This window comes from Nomascus leucogenys, chromosome 6, assembly GCF_006542625.1.
Source record: "Nomascus leucogenys isolate Asia chromosome 6, Asia_NLE_v1, whole genome shotgun sequence".
NCBI lineage: Eukaryota > Metazoa > Chordata > Mammalia > Primates > Hylobatidae > Nomascus > Nomascus leucogenys.
Window position 1 is genome coordinate 95417459 of NC_044386.1, and position 22672 is coordinate 95440130.

General features: G+C 35.1%; 1 protein-coding gene across 5 annotated transcripts in view; it reads right to left on the reverse strand.

Moving 5' to 3' along the window:
• NRG4 (neuregulin 4) overlaps positions 1-22672 on the reverse strand; it is a 125176-nt gene that overhangs the window by 56647 nt on the left and 45857 nt on the right. For all 5 annotated transcript variants that reach the window (XR_004030569.1, XR_004030570.1, XR_004030567.1 and 2 more), the window contains 2 exons: positions 20128-20193; positions 18111-18204 (listed from right to left, as the gene is read on the reverse strand). Coding sequence is in view for 1 of the 5 variants with exons in the window: in XM_030814828.1 (XP_030670688.1) it covers positions 18111-18204; positions 20128-20137 (104 nt within the window). In the remaining 4 variants the exon portion in view is untranslated. The remainder of the gene's footprint in view (positions 1-18110; positions 18205-20127; positions 20194-22672) is intronic.

The window sequence follows — 22672 nt, forward strand, 5'->3', positions numbered from 1 at the left end:
TTTTATCATGGTAAGAGAACGTACTCCAAGGCAGGGGTTAGAAAAATGTTTTCTGTGAAAGGAAAGGGGCCAAATAGCAAATATTTTAGGCTTTGCGGGCCATACAGTCTCTGTTGCAACTACTCAACTTTGTTGTGTGAAAGCAGGCATTGACGATATGTAAATGAATGAGTGTGGCTTTGTTCCTATAGAATTTTAATTATAAACACTGAAATTTGAATTTTATATACATTTTCTATGTCAAAATATTTTTTAAAAATATTTACAAATGTAAAACTATTACTAACATCATACAAAAACAGGTGATGGGCAAGATTTAGCTCATGGGTCATAGTTTGCTGATCTTTGCCCTATAAATTTTCAATGATAAAATTTACTGAGACTTTTTTATAACCCAACCTCTCTCTTGGTGAATATAACATGTACATTTAATGAATGTATATAGTTTTGGAGGATAGGTTTTTCTATCATTATCAGTTAGGTTGAGGTGGTTGACAGTGGTTCTTCATTCACTGTGTCCTTAGTGAATTTTTTTTTTTTTGGTCTATTGGTCTATGAACTACTGAGAGATGGATGTTAAAATCTCCAATTAGTGGATTTATCTGTTTCTCCCTTTACCAAACGTTTCATGATTCTAAAGCTCTGTTATTAGGTACATATATGTACCATTTATGATTGCATGTCTTCCTGATGACTCCCTCCCCTCCCTGTCTCACTCTCTCTTTCAATATACAATCTGTCTTTAGTTGGCAAGTTTAGTTTATTTACATTTAATAAAATTACTATGTTTGTATATTGATCTACCATCCCGTGGTTTCTCTTTGTTCCATTTATTTTCTGAGCCTTCCTTTTCTTGGTTAACTATTGTTTTTAGAATTTCATTCTTATTATCTATAAACCTTTTAGCCAACTCTGCATTACATTTTTAGTGGTTATTCTAGGCCTTACAGTACACATTCTGAACTGTGCAGTCTACTTAGGGTTACTATTATATCACTTCACATACAATGCAGAAATTTTACAACTATATTGTTCCCTTTACTTCCCTTCCCTTTATGCCGCAGTTGTCATGTGTATTGAATCTACAGTCTATACTATCCACAAAACAATGTCACTATTTTTGGTTTAGGTTCTCATATGTCCTTTACCTAAGTTGAGATTTAAGAGACGGTTTTATATTTACACAAATTTTTACTATTTCCAAAGTTCTTCATTCCTTTCTGTAGACTCAAGTTTCCATTTGGTATTATTTCCCCTCAGCTTGGAGACCTTCCTTTTGCATTTCTTCTAGTACAGGCTTGCTGGTAATAAATCATCTTAGTTTTTTCTTATCTGAAAATGTCTTTATATTGCCTTCATTTTTAAACAGCCTTATTGAGATTATTTATATGATATAATTCACATACCACACAATCTATCCATTTAAGGTATACAATTCAATGTTTTTAGTATATTCACAGGGTTGTGTAACCATCACCAAAATCTAATTTTAGAATGTTTTCATCTCCCCTAAAAGAAACACCACATCCATGAGCAGTCAATCGCCATTCCCCACCCTACCACTAATCTACTTTCTATCTCTATAAATTTGCCTATACTGCACATTTAATATATAAATATGTGTAATACATTTAAAATGTGTAACAGAATTACACATTTGGGGTTATTTTGCAAATGGCTTCTTTGACTTAGCATAATGTTTTTATGGGTGATCTATGTTGTAGTAATATATAACAGTATTTTTATTGACAAATATTCCATTGTGTATATATACTACATTTTATTTATACATTCATGAGTTGATGGACTTTTTTTTTCTTTTTTTTTTTACCACTTTTTAGCTTTTACGGGCAATGCTTTTATTATTGTCTTCATCCTTGAAGGATATTTTTGCAAGATACAAAGTTCTGGGTTCATAGTTTTTCCCTCTGAGCACTTTAAATATTTCCTTCCACTATCTTTTGGTCTCTGTGATTTCTGATAAGAAATCAGTTGCCATTTATACTGCTATTTCCCCTATGTAATGTGTCACTTTCTCTGACTGCTTTCAAGATCTTCTCTTTATATTTTTTTTCCTCCTGCCATTTGACTATGATGTGTCTAAGTTTGCTTGGTGTTTGTTGAGCTTAAATCTGAAATTTTGGCTTTCACTAAATTTGGAAAATTGGAGAACATCATTTCTTTAAATACTGTTTTTTTTTTTTTTTCCTGCTGTGTTCTCTTTCCTCCTTCTGGGTTCCCAGTTACAAGTATGTCAATCACTTAACATTGTTTGACAAGTCACTGAGGATTCTGTAAAAAAAAAAAAAAATTTGGGCTGAGCACAGTGGCTCACACCTGTAATCCCAGCAGTGGACAGATCACAAGGTCAGGAGTTCAAGACCAGCCTGACCAGCATGGTGAAACCTTGACTCTACTAAAAATTCAAAAATTAACCAGGCTGCACGCCTGTAGTCCCAGCTACAGCTACTCAGGAAGCTGAGGCAGGAGAATCACTTGAACCCAGGAGGCAGAAGTTGCAGTGAGCTGAGATCGGGCCACTGTACTCCAGCCTGGGTGACAGAGTGAGACTCACTCTCAAAAAAAAAAAAAAAAAAATCTGTTTTTCATACCGATATTTTCAACAGAGCTTCAAGTACACCTACTCTTTCTTCTGTTTCCAATCCACTGTTAAGCCCACTCAGAAATTTTTTATTTCAGATGTTATTTAATTCTAGAATTTCTATTTAATTATTTTTCCATATTTCCTATTTCTCTGCTGGGGTTTCCCATTTACTCACTGATAATAAGCAAATTTTCTCTTATATCCTTGAGAATAAATCCTTAAGATTTAAAATTATTATCTGCTAATTACAATATTTGGCTCATCTCAAGGTCTGACTCCACTGATTTTCTTTACTCTTGAATATGGATGACATTTTTCTATCTTCATATGTCTAGTCATTTTGAATTCTAACCCAGACCTTATGAGTGACGTGTTGTAGATTCTAGATGGTTACATTCCTTTTTAGAGTACAAATATTTTGTTTTATTAGGATAATTTGGCTTAACTGAAACTCTAAACTCTATCTCTTACTGTTGCAACAAGTGAAATGTCTATTCACTCTTCTTAGCCTTACCTGGGCTATCTGGAGTCCTCCATGCATACAAATTCAAGGTCATCCAGATATTTGGGCATATAAAGCATATAAAGAACTCAGGCTCCCACTCTGTGGCTCTCTTCAGGACATTCAATTTCCAGCTGTGGTGACTGCCTGCATGTTTCTATCCCATTTTACCACTATGTGTTGAATTGATTAGGGCCTGTCCTCAGGCAAAAAGCCATAAAAATGGGAAACTCACTCAGTGACATTCCCTTCTTCTATGTGTCAACTACTTTTGTTTCTTCCTGCTTTTAGTCATTCTCCAGTGCCTTCAAATAGTGTTTATACTTGTGCAGAGTTTATTGTTTGTAAAAAGGAGGTATATGGGTATTTGATTATGAGCTACTCCAGCTGTACACAAAGCAAACTGTTTTAATCAGAACTTATATTGATAATGCTCAAGCATGAAAGTTATCTTACAGAATTTAAAAATCTATGTGCTTTCTCTAAGACTGAAGTAGAAGAATGGTATATTAGTCACAAGGATCATATTTCTGAAAGTCAGGGCCTAGTAGAAGACAATTAAAGAAAATAAGCAACACAACAATATATTTGTAATACACCTTGTCTTAGTCTATTTGCATTGCTATAAAGGAATATCTGAGGCTGGGTAACTTATAAAGAAAAGAGAGGCTGGGCATGGTGGCTCATGCCTGTAATCCCAGAACTTTGGGAGGCCAAGGGAGGAGGATTGCTTGAGCCCAGTCTGGGCAACATAGGAACTTCAAGTCCAGGCTGGACAATATAGGAAGTCTCTGTCTCTACAATAAATTTAAAAATTAGAGGGTATGGTGGCATGTGCCTCTAGTTCCAGCTACTCCAGAGGCTGAGGTGGGAGGACTGCTTGAACCAGGGAGGCAGAGGCTGCAGTGAGCCATGACCACACCACTGCACTCCAGTCTGGGAGTCGTCTCACTCCAGAGTGAGACCCTGTCTCAAAAAAAAAAAAAAAAAAAAGAAAGAAAGAAAAGCAGTTTATCTTGGCTCATGCTTCTGCAGGCTATACAGGAAGCATGGTGCCAGCATCTGCTTCTGGTGAGCCCTCAAGAAGCATACAATCATGGCAGAAGGTGACGGGGAGCGAGTGTATCACCTGGTGAGAGAGGGAGCAAGAGGGAAAAGGGGAAGACCACAGATTCTTTTCAACAATCACATCTCACATTAGCTAATAGAGCAAGAACTCACTCATTACCATGAGGAGGGCAGCAAGCCATTCATGAGGGGTCTGCCTTCATGATCCAAACACCTCCCACCAGGCCCCCCCAAAACACTGGGGATCATACTTCAACATGAGATTTGGAGAGGATACATATCCAAACTATATCACACCTCAATATATTTAGACTGTGTATTAAGCACAAGTGGGAAACTGATGTGATGTCCAATACTTAGAGCTGAAGGAAATAAGATTATATAATGCAAATTGAATTATAAAGTCAATGGATCGGAACAGAATAAAGCAAAGTTCCTTTAAATAATAGAGACTAGCTGAATATGCATTAACATATCTAAAGAAAGAGCTGTCAGTATGAGGAGTTGGTTGGCCAAGGACACTAACAGAAAGGAAAGGCACAGAGGCAAACATCGGCAGTGCCTATCTAAGCACTATTAAGTAGAGAGGGTATTGTAGCCAGAAGACTTCATGCATTACAGTTCTAAGTCAGATTCTCTCTCTTATGGAAATAAATGCATCAAACTAATTACAGATACACTTTCATATTATGTAATTCTTGTTGTTTTCTTGTTTTCTCTATACCCATTAAAATATTCTGATTACAAATTTGGCTTCCCATACATGTCAGTCGACAGAGAAAGAAAGCCTGGCTCACATCAACTCAAGTCTGTGTCAGTTATATATCATCATAGATTAACAAATTGAAGTATCCAGCCTGGGCAACACAACGAGGCCACATCTCAATAAATAAATAAGAATGCTTACTTTAGACACTAGCTCTGTAAGCCTAATCAATGTGTATCTGCTGTGAGAGATGAGATCCCTCACAATGTACTTCATTAAACTCTTAACAATCCACACTGAGGGGAGACCTTAGATTGTGATAATATCACGGTCACACAGTAGTCATTGGGGCCATTTATTCCCTAGATATACTAACTTCATTGAGTAGTATGAATCTTTTAACTACAAGAGTTTGAAGCTCAATTATTCACATTATTAAACAAATGAGCCTTACTTTTAAATAGAGCATGTGTGTTTAGCTATAGAAGACAGTGAAATAAAGAGATACAAAAGAACACATTTTTGAAAGGTCAGGAAACTAGATAATAGTTCCTGATGTAAAATCTCTTAGAGTAGCAAAGAAGAGATTCGGTCACAAAATTGGAAAAAGTGCCAAATTCCTATATATAACCATTTATTTTTATAGCAACTAGTGACTCGCTTAGATCATTTGTTGACAAAATGATAGTACTAGATCCCAATATTATATTTATTATTACTACATTTGTTTATAGTCTTGGTAGGAATCAGATGAAATGGCTGTGTCAGAATATGAAAATAAATTTGATTCTAGATCAAACCTTGAATGTTTTCAGTGAAATGTATTATAGGAATTATATCATAAAGATCTATAAATATCAGTATTACACATCACTACTTGATGGCCAGAATTAGCTCTATATTTGGAATTTTCTTCTAACACATATTGGTTGAGAAACTTTGTAAAAAGGATGAGGTAGGTGTCAATGTGAGAAAAATTATTTTAATAGTATTTTAAGGCTTTTTTTCATGATCTTCTCCCCATTTGAGACTTTTCCCACTATAATACTTAGTAGACTAAGAAGACTTATAATACTTAGTAGACTAAGAAAAGTTTGAGATTTCCAGAGATCTGATGTTATAAATTTAATGAGAGAAAAAAATATGTAAACTAAATAAGGGCAAAAATCATTTCAGTAATATTTCTGTACAAAATTACAAATAACTTTTTATGAGATAATTCATCTAATTTTCTCTAATATGAGAAAATTTTTATTTTTTGGTACTAATTCAACTCCATTAATATTTAAAAATCTGTATTGCAAAGATATATATTGCAAAGATATTCTTCATAGAATTTCATCTCATCATCTTCTCACCCTTCTTTGCTTGGTATTAAATACCCTATTTTTTTAGTGATTGAGATTTCCAAATCCTTTTCCCTCTTGGTTTTTCTCAAAAATTCACTCGAGAAACATTTTTGAGTAGTTTTTTAAATTCTATGATATATACTAGATGTAGAAAATTCAAAGACAAGAGAATTATTCAGTCCCAAGGGGCTTAGATTCTATTAGAGAACAACAGACAAATAAACACTAAGTACAGTAGAGAGAGATATAAGATAGAAATATGTCTGGGTACAGTGTGAGCATATAATAGTCAACAAAGTTAATACTAGCTGCCTTTAAATGCAAACTTACAAATACTGGTGACTTCATACAATGAAAGTTTAATCCTTGCTCACACTACAGTCTAATGCCCAATGCCAGTCAGGCAGCCCTTTTCCATCTCTTGGCCCTGACACCTGGAGAACATGGCCTCCAAGGTCACTAAGGCAGGAAAAATGAGAGCTGGAGTTTTTCAGGAGTTGGTTTTTCACGGCCAGACTTGTGACTGGCTTGCATCCCTTTTGCCCATACTCTACTGTCCAGAACCCAATCACATAGACCCAGTCTAACTGTAAGTGAGGCTCAAACGCAGAGGACCACATAGTTATTGGACACTAACAGCCTCTGCCACAGGGCTGAATGGCTAATTCTACCCAGAAAAGCTTCATAAAAGATACGAAGTTTGACTTGCGTTTCAGATCACTCTGCTTTATCAAATTCTATCCTACATAATAAGAAACCCAAGAGAATTAACAGAAAAATTATTATAATAATAACTGAAGTCAACAAAGTAGTGGGGCATTCATTCACTCAACAGATACTTACTGAAAACCTACTCTATGCCTGTTCTAGACGCATGGAAAATCTCAGTGAACAAAAAATAAAAATTTCTTTCCCTGTGGGACTTACATTCTAGCTTGGGGAGATAGAATGTAAAGTAAATTATTTAGTATGTTGGTAGATGGTAAGACAGGAAGAGAGGGAACAGGCAAAGAATGGGTTTTACTTTTTAAAAAGTGGTCTAGGAAGCATCATTGAAAGATTGATAGTGAAGACTAAAAGGATGAGGGGGAGTTAGCCATGAGGATATTGGGGGAGAAAGCATTCAACACAGGACAGAAAGGCCAGGCCAACACCTTAAGTCTCGAACTTTCCTGGCATCAGGGAACAGCAAAGAGGCTAATTTGGCTGCAGTAGATTGAGCAATTAGATAGTTGCAGGATATGAGGTAAGAACAATAATAGGGGCCATATCATTAAGGTTTTATAGGCCACTGGCTTTTTTCTGAGTGAGACAGAGAGTCACTGAAGGGTTTTAAGCATAGAAATAACATACTTATTAAATTTACATATGGAAACAGATTTACCCCAGTAACAAAAAATCAAATCTATCGGAAAAAATTCAGAAATATGCAAAACATATATAATGTTAAAAACACTCTTGAAGTACAGAAAAGGATTTGAACTAATGGGAAGACATATCAATCCTGGATAAGAAGATTCAGCATCATAAAGAAACTTTCCTAAAGGGAATTTATCAATTTAATTTTTTAAATTCATATTCTTCTGGACTGATTCTAAAGTTCATATGGAAAAATTAAAAAGCAAGGACAGCCAAGGTGCAAGGGGAGGGATGCAAAAACTAGACTTACCATATATTAAACTCACTATAAACATTCAACAATTAGAAGAGATTGCTATGGGCGTAAGAATAAATGGACACACCAAAGTAAAAAGGAGTCCAGTAAGAATTAACACATACAGAGTTTCACATATAACAAAGTTGGCATCTCAAATCAGCAGAATTCATTCATTCATTTAATAAATATTTATTGAATATTTACTATGTTTCAGGTACTGTTCTAGCAGTAAACATATAGATAAACATTTCTGCCCTCACAGGGCTGACATTATAATGGGAATTATGATCTATAAACTGATAGTGTTGGGAAGACTAGGTAGGTGCTATGTATTCTCTCTAAAAATTCATGATGAAACATAATCTCCATTGTGCTGGCATAAGGAGTTGGGGCTTTCTTCACCCTCATGAATGGACTAGTTCCTTATAAAAAGGCTAAAGGAAACTAGCTTAGGCCTTTTTATGCTCTTCTACTCTTCTGCCATGTGAGGACACAGTGTTCGGCCCTTTTTGCTCTTCTGCCCTCTGCCATGTGAGGACACAGCATTTGCCCCTTCTGCTATGTGAGCTTGCAACAAGAAGGCCCTCACCAGACACCAAAAGCTGGTGCCTTGATCTTTGGCTTCCCAGCCTTCAGAACTGTCAGAAATAAATTTCTACTGTCTTATCCAGTCTCAAGTATTGTTACAGCAGCAGAAACAGACTAAGACAGTAGCCATATTAAAACAGATAAATCTGGATCTATATCTTAAGCCATATACATAATCCAAATAGAGACTGGGCACAGTGGCTTATACCTATATTCCCAGCACTTTGGGAGGCCGAGATGGGAGGATCATTTGAGACCAGAAGTTCAAGACCAGTATGGGTAACATAGTAAGACCTCATCTCTACTAAAAATAAAAAAAATTGCTGGGCACAGTGGCACACATCTGTAGTCCCAGCTACTCAGGAGGCTGGCCTGGAGTGCAGTAGCATGATCTCGGCTCACTGCAACCTCTGCCTCCCAGATTCAAGAGATTCTCCCACCTCAGTCTCCCGAATAGCTGGGATTACAGGCGCCCGCCACCACGCCGGGCTAATTTTTATATTTTTAGTAGAAATGGGGTTTCACCATGTTGGCCCGGCTGGTCTGGAACTCCTGACCTCAGGTGATCCACCCACCTCAGCCTCCTAAAGTGTTGGGATTACAGGAATGAGCCACCACACCTGGCTGGAAAGTCTTTTTTAAAAGTATGACTCAAACTTGAAGAGCTTTAAAAAAAAATTGATAGATTTGACTGCAGTAAAACCAGAAAACAACTGCATGGAAAACTAAACCCCATAAGCTAGGTAAAAGGAAAAATAAGCTATAAATAATTATCTATAATTAATATTATAGACAGAAGGCTAATCTTACTAATATAAAAGCAATATGTAAACAAATACATTATCAAAAACATTTTAATTAGTATTTAAACAACTGAACTATGCCCAGCTTTCCTCATAAGTAGGAAAATAAAAATTAAGAGAACACTGAGATACTATGTTTTCATCTGTCAGATTTGAAAAACCTCAGAAGTTTGACAATTCTGTTGCAAGGTTATAGAAAAACACGTACCCAGATATACTGGTGGGAATTCAAAATAGCATAATCTCTATGGACAGCAATTTGGCAACATATATTCAAGTTACAAATGCATTTATCTTTAACCCAGCAATTTCACTTCCAGGACTTTATTTTACTGATATATAATTGTATAATTTCATACATGTGCAGATTTATGTGCAAGGTAAAATTTAGCTTGGCACAGTGGTACACACTGTGTGTACTTCTGCATTGTGTGTACAATATTCATCAATAGAGGCTTGGTTAAATACATGATGGTATATTCACACAAACAGAATACCTTCTAGTTGTAAAAAAGAATTGGGAAGCCATATATTAAAATGAGCAGATATCCAGGATATGTTGTTAAGAAAAAAGAAATACAGGATAGTACATATAGCAATACTCCCCAACAGAAATTAAGTGTCTAGTTTTAAATTTTTCTTAATTATTTTTATTTTTATCTTTTTTAGAGATAGGGTTTTGCTCTGTTGCCCAGGCTGGAGTACAGTGGCATGATCATGTTCACCACAGCACTGAACTCCTGGACTCAAGCAATCCTCCCACCTTAGCCTCCTGAGTAGCTGGGACTGTCAGCACACGCCACCACACCTGGTATTTTTTTTGTTTTGTTTTGTTTGGTAAAGATGAGGTCTCACTATGTTGTCTAGGCTGGTCTCAAAATCCTGGCCTCAAGCATTCCTCCTGCCTTGGCTTCCCAAAGTGCTGGGACTACAGGTGTGAGCCACCATGCCTGGCCCCAATTTTTGTAGCCACATTGAAAAAAAAAACAAAAAGGGTGAAATTATTTGTAGTAATATATTTTCACTTCAAAATATCCAAAATGTTATCATTTCAACATGTAATCAATATAAAAGTTATTGAGATAGTTCACTTTTTCATATTGTCTTCAAAATTTAAGGATTATTTGATGCTCATTGCACATGTCCAGTTCTCAGTCACACTAGCCACATTTCAAGTGCTCAGTAGCCACACATGGCTCCTGGCTACCATATGGGACCACACAAGTATACAATGTTTGTTCTTTGCTTCATTTGACAAATACTTATTGAATGACTATTATATATTAAGAACTATTATACTAAGAATGGGAGGTTAAAATACGCATTTGTATTTCCTTGAATTTGCAAAAAGAAGTACTGGAAGTTTAGATAAGGGCTTACTGCTTTCTTTTAGTACACAGGGAGGAAAAATGTTAATAGAGACAGAAATGAGAGAAATATACATCAACGTATCTTTGGTTTTGCTTTTGATCTTTGAAAAATGTGAACATATTATCTATTTTAAACTTATAGGAGGGGCCTACAACAAACACATAACAAGTATCCTCCTCCCAGCCAGATTTTTGTCAGATTTTGAACCTGTATGGAACAAGGGGCTACAAAGATTAGCTCAAAACCTCCAAAGTGCCTAACTTTCAGAGTGGAGAAAACAAAGACTTAGCCACTCAATCAAAAGCTGAGTTGGGCCAGAAAGGATAAATGAAATCTCCCATATGAAAAAAGGAGCAAAGAACAGACAAAATAAACAGAAAACGAGAATAAAGTTAAACCCAGCTATTTCAAAAACTGTGTGAAATGCAAATGGACTAATCACTAAACATATTTGACAGCACAACAATAGTAGCAAGGGAAAAAAGTGATTAAGAATTTAAACTGTTAGAAGACACTTGCATTGTTCAGGAAGAGTAAAAGTACTAATTGTGGGCAGACTGTAATAAATTATGAATGTATATTGTAATATCTAGGATAATTACTCAAAGAGTCATATAGAAATCTATAACAACAGATAATGAAGAAAATAAAGTGGGAACTTAAAAGATACTTAATTAGCCAATAAAAGGGCAGGAAAGAAGGAATGCTAGAGGAAAATGCTGGTCAACAAGCAAATAGGACAATGAGAAAATAGCAGCAAGATGGTAGACTTAAACCTAGCCATATCAGTAAGTTCATTAAATGCAGATGGACTAAATTGACTACATCATACAATTAAAAGAGACTATCAGATTGAATTTTTAAAAAACATGTCTATATGTTTATTAAACACACACTTTAAATATAAAGATACAGATAGGTTAAAAGAGGATAGAAACAGATATACTGTGTAAAACACCAACAAATAGAAAGCTATATTAATAGCAGAGAGGTAGACATTACAGCAAGAAGTAATACTAAAGATAAAGTAGAACACTGTGTAATGATAAAAGGGTCAACAGCACATCAGAAGTCTAAACTTATGTACATGTAATAATTAACATAGCTTCAAAATATATAAAGCAAAACTGGGGGAAGGAGAAGCAGACAATCTACCATCACACTTGAAGATGTTAACATACATATCTCAGTAAGTGATAGCATAATCAGGCAAAATATCAGTCTGGAAAGAGAATGTTTGGATAGCATTATTTACCAATGCAACTTACTTGAAATTTATAGAATGCTATACCCATCAATTGCTCCTTTTCAAATGTGCATGAAACATCAACCAAAATAGATTCCATGAAGGGCCATATAGTAAGTCTCAATAAATTTCAAAGGAACAAAATTGTAAAGAGTATATTCTCTCACTAGAATGGAATTAAACTTGAAACCAATAATAAAATATAACCAGAAAATCCACAAATGCTGAAAATTGAGCAATACGCTTTCATAGAATTAACAGATCAAAGAAAACTTTCAAAGGATATTAGTAAACATTTGAATTAAACAAAATGAAAATATGACACATCAAAAATTGTGAGCTGCTATTAAATTAATTCTCAGAGGGAAATTTATAATTTTAAAACGTTATGTTAAAATAGATGAACATAAGATAATGACAACTGTTGAGTCGTCTAACAGAAAGAAAAAAGATTAAAGAAAGTGAACAGAGCCTAAGGGTCCCATCGGACACCATCAAATGGACCAACATACCTATTATGAGAGTTCCAAAAAGAGAAAAAAGACAGAGATCAAAAGAATATTTAAAGAAATAATTGTTTAAAACTTCCCAAATTTGATGAAAGACATTAATATAAATATCCAAAAAGGTTAATGAACTCCAAGTAAGATGAACTCAGGGACCCATAATGAGACACGCTATAATCAAACTTTTAAAAGCCAAAGAGAGAATCCTGAAAGCAGCAAGAAAAGTGACTCCTCACACAGAAGGGATCCTCAATGAGATTATCAACAGATTTCTCTGATCAAAACTGTGCAAGCCAGAAGACAGTAGGCTGATAAACTCAAATGGCTAAATAAACAAACAAAACAACTGGAACCAAGAATCCAATATCCAACAAGCAGTCCTTCAAACTAAGAGTTTTTAAGGCATTCCAAGATAAAAGCTGACAAAATTCATTATCGCTTGACCTGTTCTGCAAGAAAAACTCAGGGAGTCCTACATGGTGAAATAAAGATATCCATAAAGATAAATACATGAACAATTTTAAAAGCTAGTATTATCATAAAAATAGTTTGTAACCCCATTTTTATCTTCTACATAATTTAAGAGATCAATGTATTGAGACGAACTCTTAGTTTATGTTTTGTGGCACACAATATATAAAAATATAATTTTGTAACAATAAATGAAAGAAGTGGGGACAGAGCTACAAAGAAGTAGAGTTCTTACATGTGATTGAAGTTAAGCTGGTATAAATTTAAATTAGTGTTATAACTTTAAAAGGTTAAATTTAATTCCCATGGTAAACACAAAGAAAATAGTTACAGAATATACACAAAAGGAAATGAGAAAGGAATTTAAACATTTTACTACAGGCCGGGTGCAGCGGCTCACACCTGTAATCCCAGCACTTTGGGGCGCTGAGGCAGGCAAATCACCTGAGGTCAGGAGTTCGAGACCAGCCTGACCAAAATGGAGAAAACTTGTCTCTACTAAAAATACAAAATTAGCCAGGCATGGTGGCCATGCCTGTAATCCCAGCTACTCAGGAGGCTGAGGCAGGAGAATCGCTTGAACGCAGGAGGCAGAGGTTGCGGTGGGCCAAGATCACGCCATTGCACTCCAGCCTGGGCAACAAGAGCGAAACTCCATCTCAAAAAAAAAAAAAATTCTTTTTACTATGAATAAATCAATTAAACACAAAAGACAGTAAAATAGAAAATGAGAAACAAAGTGATAAGGCATATAGAAAATAAATAGCAAAATTACAAAAGCCCCTTCTTATCAGTAATTACTTTAAATGTAAATAGATTAAATTATGTAATAAAAGAGATTAGAAAAATGGACGAAAACACATGATGCAACTATATGCTGACTAGAGGCATTTTAGATCTAAAGGCACAAATACAGTTGACCCTTGAACAATAGAGGGGTTAGGGGTACCAACCCCCATGCAGTCAAAAATCCACATATAACTTCTGACTTTCTCAAAACTTAACTACTAATAGCCTTCTGTTGACTGGAAGCCTTACTAATAAACAGTCAATTAACACATATTTTATATGTTTTATGTATTACTACATTCTTATAATAAAGTAAGCTAGAGAAAAGAAAATGTTATTAAGAAATTCATTAAGGGGGCTGAATGAAGTGGCCCATGCCTGTAATCCCAGCACCTTGGGAAGCTGAGGTGGGAGGATCACTTAAGGCCAGGAGTTTGATGCCAGGAGTTTGAGACCAGCCTAGTCAACACAGCAAAACCCCATCCTCTACAAAAAATAAATTGCCAAGTGCAGTGGTGTGTGCCTGTAGTCCCAGCTTCTTGGGAGGCTAAGGCAGGAGGATCACTTGAGCCCAGGAGTTTGAGGTTGCAGTGAACTATGATCAAGCCACTGCACTTCAGCCTGGGCAACAGAGCAAAACCCTGTCTCTTTAAAAAAAAAAAAAAAAAAAAAAAAAGGGCCAGGCGCAATGACTCACGCCTGTAATCTCAGCACTTTGGGAAGCGAAGGTGGGTGGATCACCTGAGGTCAGGAGTTCGAGACCAGCCTGGCTAAAATGGCGAAACCCCACCTCTACTAAAAACACAAAATTTAGCTGGGTGTTGTGGCACACACCTGTAATCTCAGCTACTCAGGAGGCTGAGAGGCAGGAGAATCACTTGAACCTGGGAGGCGGAGGTTACAGTGAGTCGAGATCACGCTAATGCACTCCAGCCAGTGAGACTCCGTCTCAAAAAAAAAAGGAAAGAAAGAAAAGAAAATTGTAAGAAAGAGAAAATATACCTCTTACTATTCATTAAGTGGAAGTAGATCATCATAAAGGTCTTCATTGTTGTCATTTTCATTTTCATGTAGAGTAGACTGAGGAGGAGGAGAAAGAGGAGGAGTTGGCAGGCAACATAACACAAAGTATATCTAATGTAAATAGTGAATGGTTCTAGTTAGAATGCAGACCAAGGAAGAAATGGCCACAAAGGTAGTTTGAGGGCCAAATGGTAGAAGGCTGAAAGGGCTAGGCTAACAAGTAAGGTATTATTTCCTGAGTGGTAGATGGATAGATGTGAGGGCTGTCACTGAAGGTTTTTTTTTGTTTTAGCTGGACACTTGATGAGAATTAGGCTCCGGGAAAATTGGTTCGGGACTATTTCTATAGACAAAGCAAGGAGTTTGATAGTAAGAACAGAAAGGACTAGAGAGATGAGAGATACAGCAAAGGTAGAAATACGATTTGACAACTGGACAAGAGGGCAATACAGAGTCAAATATAAGTCTGGGGTTTCTCAGTGACAAGATGGTTGAGATGTCATAATAGAAACAGGAAATGCAGAAAACAGTATGAAGTGGAATGGAAAATGAGCCTATCACTCTTAGCTATTGCTATTACAGCCTATAGGGCTACATTAGAGGTGTGCTCCTAAGATAATTGGAAAACAATTATTTTTATAAAATATGATTTTAAATATATCTGCCATTCAATGTCACTGAACCTTTAGTCACTATTTTTTTTTCCTTTTTTCTCAGTTGCCCTTTTGTTCCCTACCCCACTCCCCTACTTCACTTCCTTCCAGGGTGTTTAGCAACTCCAGAATACACATTCACGTTGCAAAGAGGGTGCCAAGCCACAGAACCTCCTGCTGTTGTGCAATGTGGTGACCTTGCTATCCATCATGAACCCATGTGGCATGGTTTCAGCTACTCTCTAATTACTACTCTTACATTCTGATATTAGGAAGAAACTATATACATTTTTACACCCGGTGTGGGTTGCCAGCAAACTTGGCCATTCTCTATCGTTGGTAACTTTTTGAAAATACACTAAAAACGCATCTATCCAAGGTACAAAAGCAGGATAACAACCTAGGTTTCTTTCCATTTTAATGAATCTCCAAATTCCAGCATTCTTAGTTCTTTCTTTCAACTTATTCAGTGAGGTATAACAGATAGCTAGTATACAGATAGATATTAAGTGCACAGCTTGACGGACCAAGTACTCTGTCCACAATGCCATTAAATCAGATATAAATATAAAAGGATAGGAAAACACCCTATAGGTTACAGAAGGAATCATAATGAAAAAATGTTTAAACCTCAAACTGAACAACAAACTATAAAATTTTTAGGATAAAACAGAAATGTATTTGAAAATTTTTAACATTAAATACTGCCTATTAGAAAATAAGGCTAAAGGTCATTGAGCCGAAGAACAAAGTTAAGGAATCATGCTACCTGATTTTGCTCATTATAAAGCTACGTTTATCAAGACTGGTATTGGTGAAAAGATAGGAAACATAGATCAACAGAATAGTCCAGAAATAGACCTGCACATAAATGATCAATTGATTTTTGACAAACGGGCAAAGGCAATTCAATGGAGAAATGATAGTCTTTATACCCATGCAACCATCATCAAGATCAAGACACAAAATGTTAGTATTTTTAAATTATTAAATGCACTTCTTTGTTTTTTGTTTTTTTTTTTTTTGAGACGGAGTCTCGCTCTGTCCCTCAGGCTGGAGTGCAGTGGCACGATCTTGGCTCACTGCAAGCTCCACCTCCCAGGTTCACACCATTCTCCTGCCTCAGCCTCCCGAGTAGCTGGAACTACAGGCGCCCGCCATCATGCCCGGCTAATTTTTTGTATTTTTAATAGAGATGGGGTTTCACCGTGTTAGCCAGGATGGTCTCGATCTCCTGACCCCGTGATCCGCCCACCTCGGCCTCCCAAAGTGCTGGGATTACAGGTGTGAGCCACCACGCCCGACCTAAATGTACTTCTTCTGATAAGCATTCTTGTTTTATTTTAAACATGCTATGTGCCATATCACCTTAGAAAGAATCCAGTATGAATATATTATAAAGTTAAGTGAAACTTGGGAGTTGTATTCAAAGGTGACATCTTTCTTCTTCCCAGCTATATGACCTTTGGCATGTCACCTAATTTCTCATTTCCCCCCGCTTTTTTAAAAATTATTTTCTAAGGTCTCCCCTCCCTCCTTTCTCTAAGGTGTTTGTGAGAATTAAGTGTTGAGCAGAGTCAGCAACAAAATTTGGGGGGATCATCTATTGAAATGTTCTATATCCAGATGTGATGGTGGTGGTGATTTCACAGGTACAAACCCCTGTCAAAATTAATCCATTTTGCACTTTAAATGAATGCAGTTTATCATACATAAATTATATCTCAGTAAATAGATTTAAAAAAAGAGTATACTGCTGAGGCACATCATGAGTGTTAATTGTTAATTTGTTCCTCCATTCCCTTCCCTTTTCATATTCACTAGAGAAGAAAAACACCTGGGCACTATTCCCCATATGAAAAGCCCTAAAAACTTCTTGAGATAATTGTGAGGTTATTTCTCTCTGCCTCCTCTCCTCCATACTACATCCCAGTATCTTTAACTTTTCCTATGAATTTTACTTTTCTATCCTTTTATGTAGCAAGATCTTAAATCTAGATTCTGTACTTATTTCAGTTAAAGAACAAGAAAGAGTAATTCACATGTGTTACAAAATATCTTTAGATCTTAGGTGTTAGCTCCACAGTATAGGGCAGTACTATGATGTTAACTCATATACTAAAAGAGGTTTATTATATACATTTAAATCCTATTCAACCAAACTCATAGGAATCAGGCTACAGAAGTACTATTTTGAAGCTTTTTATGGGTCACTAGCTGTATCTGTACTCCCACAGTAAATTATATTATTTTAAAACAATAGTGGCTAAGATACCCTTCTTTTTTATTTGCTACCACCATTAGAAAAACTTAACCCTTCTTTTGCTTTTTAACATATAAAGTGTAAGTTTTGGTGCCAATTCAGTTATCGTGTGTTTATGCATTAAAAACTCAAAATAAGATATCTCATTTCAGGTTTTTTTGATTAGCAAATTCCCTAGCTGTTTTGCCAGTAATATTAAGCATAGACTGCCTTCCTTAAATTGTTAAAATCAAAGAGCTCACTAAAAGGGATTATTTTTTTAAAATGTGTCTAGGCTAGGAACTACCATTACCAATTTCAAAATAAACACCTTGATTAGTGAGATTTTTATGTGCCATTTTATTTTGTTTTTGTTTTGTTTTAAAAGGATAATTTTCCCTAAATAAATATGTAGAATATGCCTCACATCTTTTCACCTTACACTTTTTGTTTACTTTTTATCACTTCTCAAAGAAGTTAGTAGACAATAAAAAATAAAGTTAACATCTCCCCCTAGTCCATTTCACTCACCTACAAAATGGGCTGGGAATAGTAGGTATCACATAACAAAGCCCCCCATTCAGGCAAAATGACTTGTGACTGGGACCACAGGGCTCTTCGTGATCTAAAACACATACATATATAAAATAGAGAAAAGCAAATTAAAATTTTCCTAATGCAACAAGGAATAGGAATAACTATCTTAAACTGAAGTAGCAATTCTGAAAATCAGAATGAAGAATTTTTTTTCTCAAAATGAAAGACTTAATTCTATTCCTTATTTGACAGACTGGGACTTCTATCTCTTTGAGAGAAAAATTATGTCCTAAAGATATGGCCATTAACCATAATGGGTTTAGACACTATATAACAGAAATAAGGAATATCTATATTAGTTAGATTAAAAGGAGGTGATTAGCATCTTAGAACAAACAGCGCCTTTCTCACTGACTACAGAGATTCGGCAGTATTACCTAGCGTTTCCCTGTCCCAAGAATTTATTTAGATTCTTGTTTTCCCTGTTAGGTCTCAAATACATTAATATCTGAAATTGCAGCTGGTAAAGGATTTAGATAATTAACTTTTTATTTCCGAAGTTAACTTTAAACGTTCCTATATGACAATCTAAATGTCAGAAACCAAAAATAATCTTATAAGGTGTTGATTTGCAAAGTGTTTTAGGTAATAGCTACTAACCATAAGGCATATCTAAAGTTGCAAAGAAAAATTAAAAAGCTAAGTCATAGCTTGATATACAGCCAAATCTTTCAGAATATTAAGAAAATAAACCTCTACTTCTCTCTGGCTTCTTTTCTCTCTTTCCTCTTTCTTCAGCCTCATCTTCCTTCTTTATGACCTTTCCTTTATCTATCTTTATCTCTCTGCCTTCCCTTTCTCCCTTGATACCTCTCCTTCCTTCTAGCCTCACCCCCAAGACCTTTTATTAAAAATCCCTGTCCACCAAAGCCATTGTATAGAAAAAATTAGAATAACAGAAGGATTCACTGAGTCATTATACTAGTAATTTATGAAGAGAAAATTGGTGAATATCTTATCTTTCAGCCTTAAAGGGGAAATTATATTGCTTTAAAATTGTACATTGTTAGTTCCTAATTGTTTCTGTCTAGGAAATGACCCAGAATCATCTAATCGGAATAAGAAAATGGCATTACTCCCATTGGGACTCCAATTTGACATTAAAATTAGTATACTAATTTTAAAAATTATCTAGCATTTATGTGCCACTAAGATATCAATACTTGCTAAGATATAATTGCTATGAGTCAGATATCTCCACAATCAGAATTTCAAATTTTAAAACTTTTATTCTACTTTAGAATTGAGAAAATCCTGTTTCAGCATCACATTATAGCCCTAAGAGTATAAAAATGTAAAGAGGAAGTCAGAACTACAGAGAACTGGTGAAAAAGAAAGTAAAGTCAACCAAAATGAATTCTTTTAGATTTTTTTCTTTTTTACACAATGCCATGCTTCTTCATAATCAAACAACTTTCAACAAGATTATAAAATTTTTCAGGAATAATTTGGCTAAAAAATAAAATTAACATTACATCAGCATCAAAGGCCTCATCATATATGGTTTTCCACTGAGGGTGGAATGTAACTTTATCACAGCTAAGATTAGTGTCCTTGTTTTAATTGGATTATAGTCAGACATATCTCAACACTTGGCATGTATTTTATCAATAAAGAAAACTCATCTAACCTGAATCACTATTTCTGAGTCTACTTTTATTCTGACTTCTATTTCCTTATTATTTGAGTTGATTTCAGATATAGAACAAGCTAGAATTTATCAGGTTATAAAACCAATAAAACACATATGTCTAAAATAAAATAGCTTTATGTCATAAAGGAAGGTCTCAAAACCAAATATTTCATATTTGAAATATTAATTTCATATTCACATCTCTTCCAATGATGTTGGAAGGGAATAATACAGCCTTGTGTTAATATACATTTTTGATTGTTGTTCTATTGCTATGGACACATATTGACAAAAACATATAAATGTATAAGAAATTACCTGTTGGCATCTTAATTTGTAAATAGTTTCATTCTTGGTCAAGAGAGTAGGGTTGAAAAACAGTACCTAAAACAGTTTAAAAAATAATAATTTAGGGAAAATAGTCTTCTTTTAAGGGCATTATAAAATGTCAAATATTCTAATAGCAATATTCTTAAATGTAAAAAATAAAATAATAAAGACATTTATATACTAGGGACAAATTTTAGTTACAGCATTTTTAGATACGTATTACATTTTAGTAAAAAATATGAACAAAACTAAAAGATCAATAATGTACTTAATATAAATCATTGCCTAAATAATGTAATTTAATCTTAAATATCTCTCTGCAGAAAAGCCTAATAAGGCTTATTTTTAGTAAACATTATTAACATAGTAGAGTACTACATGGAATTTTACATGAACGATGAGACAGTAAGTAAAACTGAATGAACTGAGCCTTTAAAGCTTTTATAAAAACACTTTTAAGTTTACCATAGATTGCACATTACATTTACCAATCTATGCAAACCTTTCTTTTAAAAAATGTCCAGGGCTGATAGGTGCAGCAAACCACCATGGCACACATGTTATAAACACACTATGTAACAAACCTGCACATCCTGCACATGTATCCCGGAACTTAAAATTAAATTAAAAAAAAAAAAAAAGAAAATGTTAACCACACACACACACAAAATGTCTGGCATCTGGCAAAGCAATGTAGCTAATAAGACATTCTTACATATGAATTTCCTGCTATAACAGAAACAAAAGAATTCAAACATATACTTGAAGAGGCGAAGCATTTATACTTACATTATGATTACAAGCTCCCAGTTCTGTTCTATAAAGAACACTTCTGACCTAAACGGAAAGACTCTAACAGAAATCTCAATCTACTAACACAGTTGTAATACCAAGGTCTTCTCTCAAAGCCAACAGCTCTTTCTTAGACAAGCAGAGAGACAGAGAAAGCGAGCAAGCAATCGAGAGAAACACACACGAGCGAGAACAGGCAGGAAGGAGAACATTAAATCTATTTGATTTTTAAAAAGCACTGACTCATACTGTTTGTTTTTTCCAAACAAATAGGACTTACCCTCAATAAAAACTTACATTCACACAAAAAATAAATTTTGTTGGACATGCAGTGTTTCAAAAGTTTTTGAATACTGCAGACAACAGCAGCTGTGACTTGCATTTTATAACATGTCAAAAATCTGATTTATATGGCTGCAGTGTGCAGTGTGGGCGAGGTCACGCCAGACCAAGGTGTGCACAGAGGTCAGGCACTGGCCATGGGAGCCACCCCTTCAATTTACATGTTCAGAGTTGCAAATGGAGCAGAATTTTATTTAGAAAAGGAGTTGAACTAAGCTGCACTTCCAAATTACTGTCCGAGTTTTAAAGGTAAAAACCAAACCACATTCCTTAGACTCCTTACTTATCTTTGCTTGTCTGAATAATTCAAGACGTAGTGTAAGTTTGGGAGAAAAGAAATTTTAATGTGGAGCTAATGGATAAGTGTTTCAGAAATTAAAAAAAAAATTTTTAAAAATTTATGTTTTATGAGGTTTGTGTTACCTTACAAGCCAGATAAAATTTGTATAAATAATGACCTGAAGAACTTATAAAGCTAAAAGAAGGTAATACCTATTATAAAACTTATAACACCAAGTTCAATTTGAAATGAATAAAATCATTGAACTTGACTAATACCAATGACAGTATAATGCCTGAATACTATGGCAAAGTTGTTAAATATACAGTGAGGAAAGTTTTAAAAATCATAAACAATTTTAAAATATTGACTAAAACTGTAATTTTGTTTAAATGAATATAGAGTTCTTCATCATATAATTATCTAAAGTATGTCAAACATTTAGATGGTTATCTTTTCTAAAACGACAATTCAGACATTACTACTTGACTGATGTAAAGCCCAAACTAATATGTTTGTTTTGTTGTTTTAAGAAGATATTAAAATAAACTCAAAATCAAATACTCTAAAAACAATCTGTTCATTAGGAGAATGGTGTGAACTCAGGAGGCGGAGCTTGCAGTGAGCCGAGATTGCGCCACTGCACTCCAGCCTGGGCGACAGAGTGAGACTCCATCTCAAAAAAAAAAAAAAATCTGTTCATTATTACATTTTTTAAATTATACTTTAAGTTCTGGGATACATGTGCAGAATGTGCAGGTTTGTTATATAAGTACGTATACAAGCGCCATGCTGGTTTCCTGCACCCATCAACCTGTCATCTACATTAGGTATTTCTCCTAATGTTATCCCTCCCTTAGCCCCCCACCCCGACAGGCCCTAGTGTGTGATGTTCTCCTCCCTGTGTCCATGTATTCTCATTGTTCAATTTCTACCTATGAGTGAGAACATGTGATGTTTGGTTTTCTGTTCTTGTGTTAGTTTGCTGAGAATGATGGTTTCCAGCATCATCCATGGCCCTGCAAAGGACATGAGCTCATTCTTTTTTATGGATGCATAGTATTCCATGGTATATATGTGCCACATTTTCTTTATCCAGTCTATCATTGAGGGGAATTT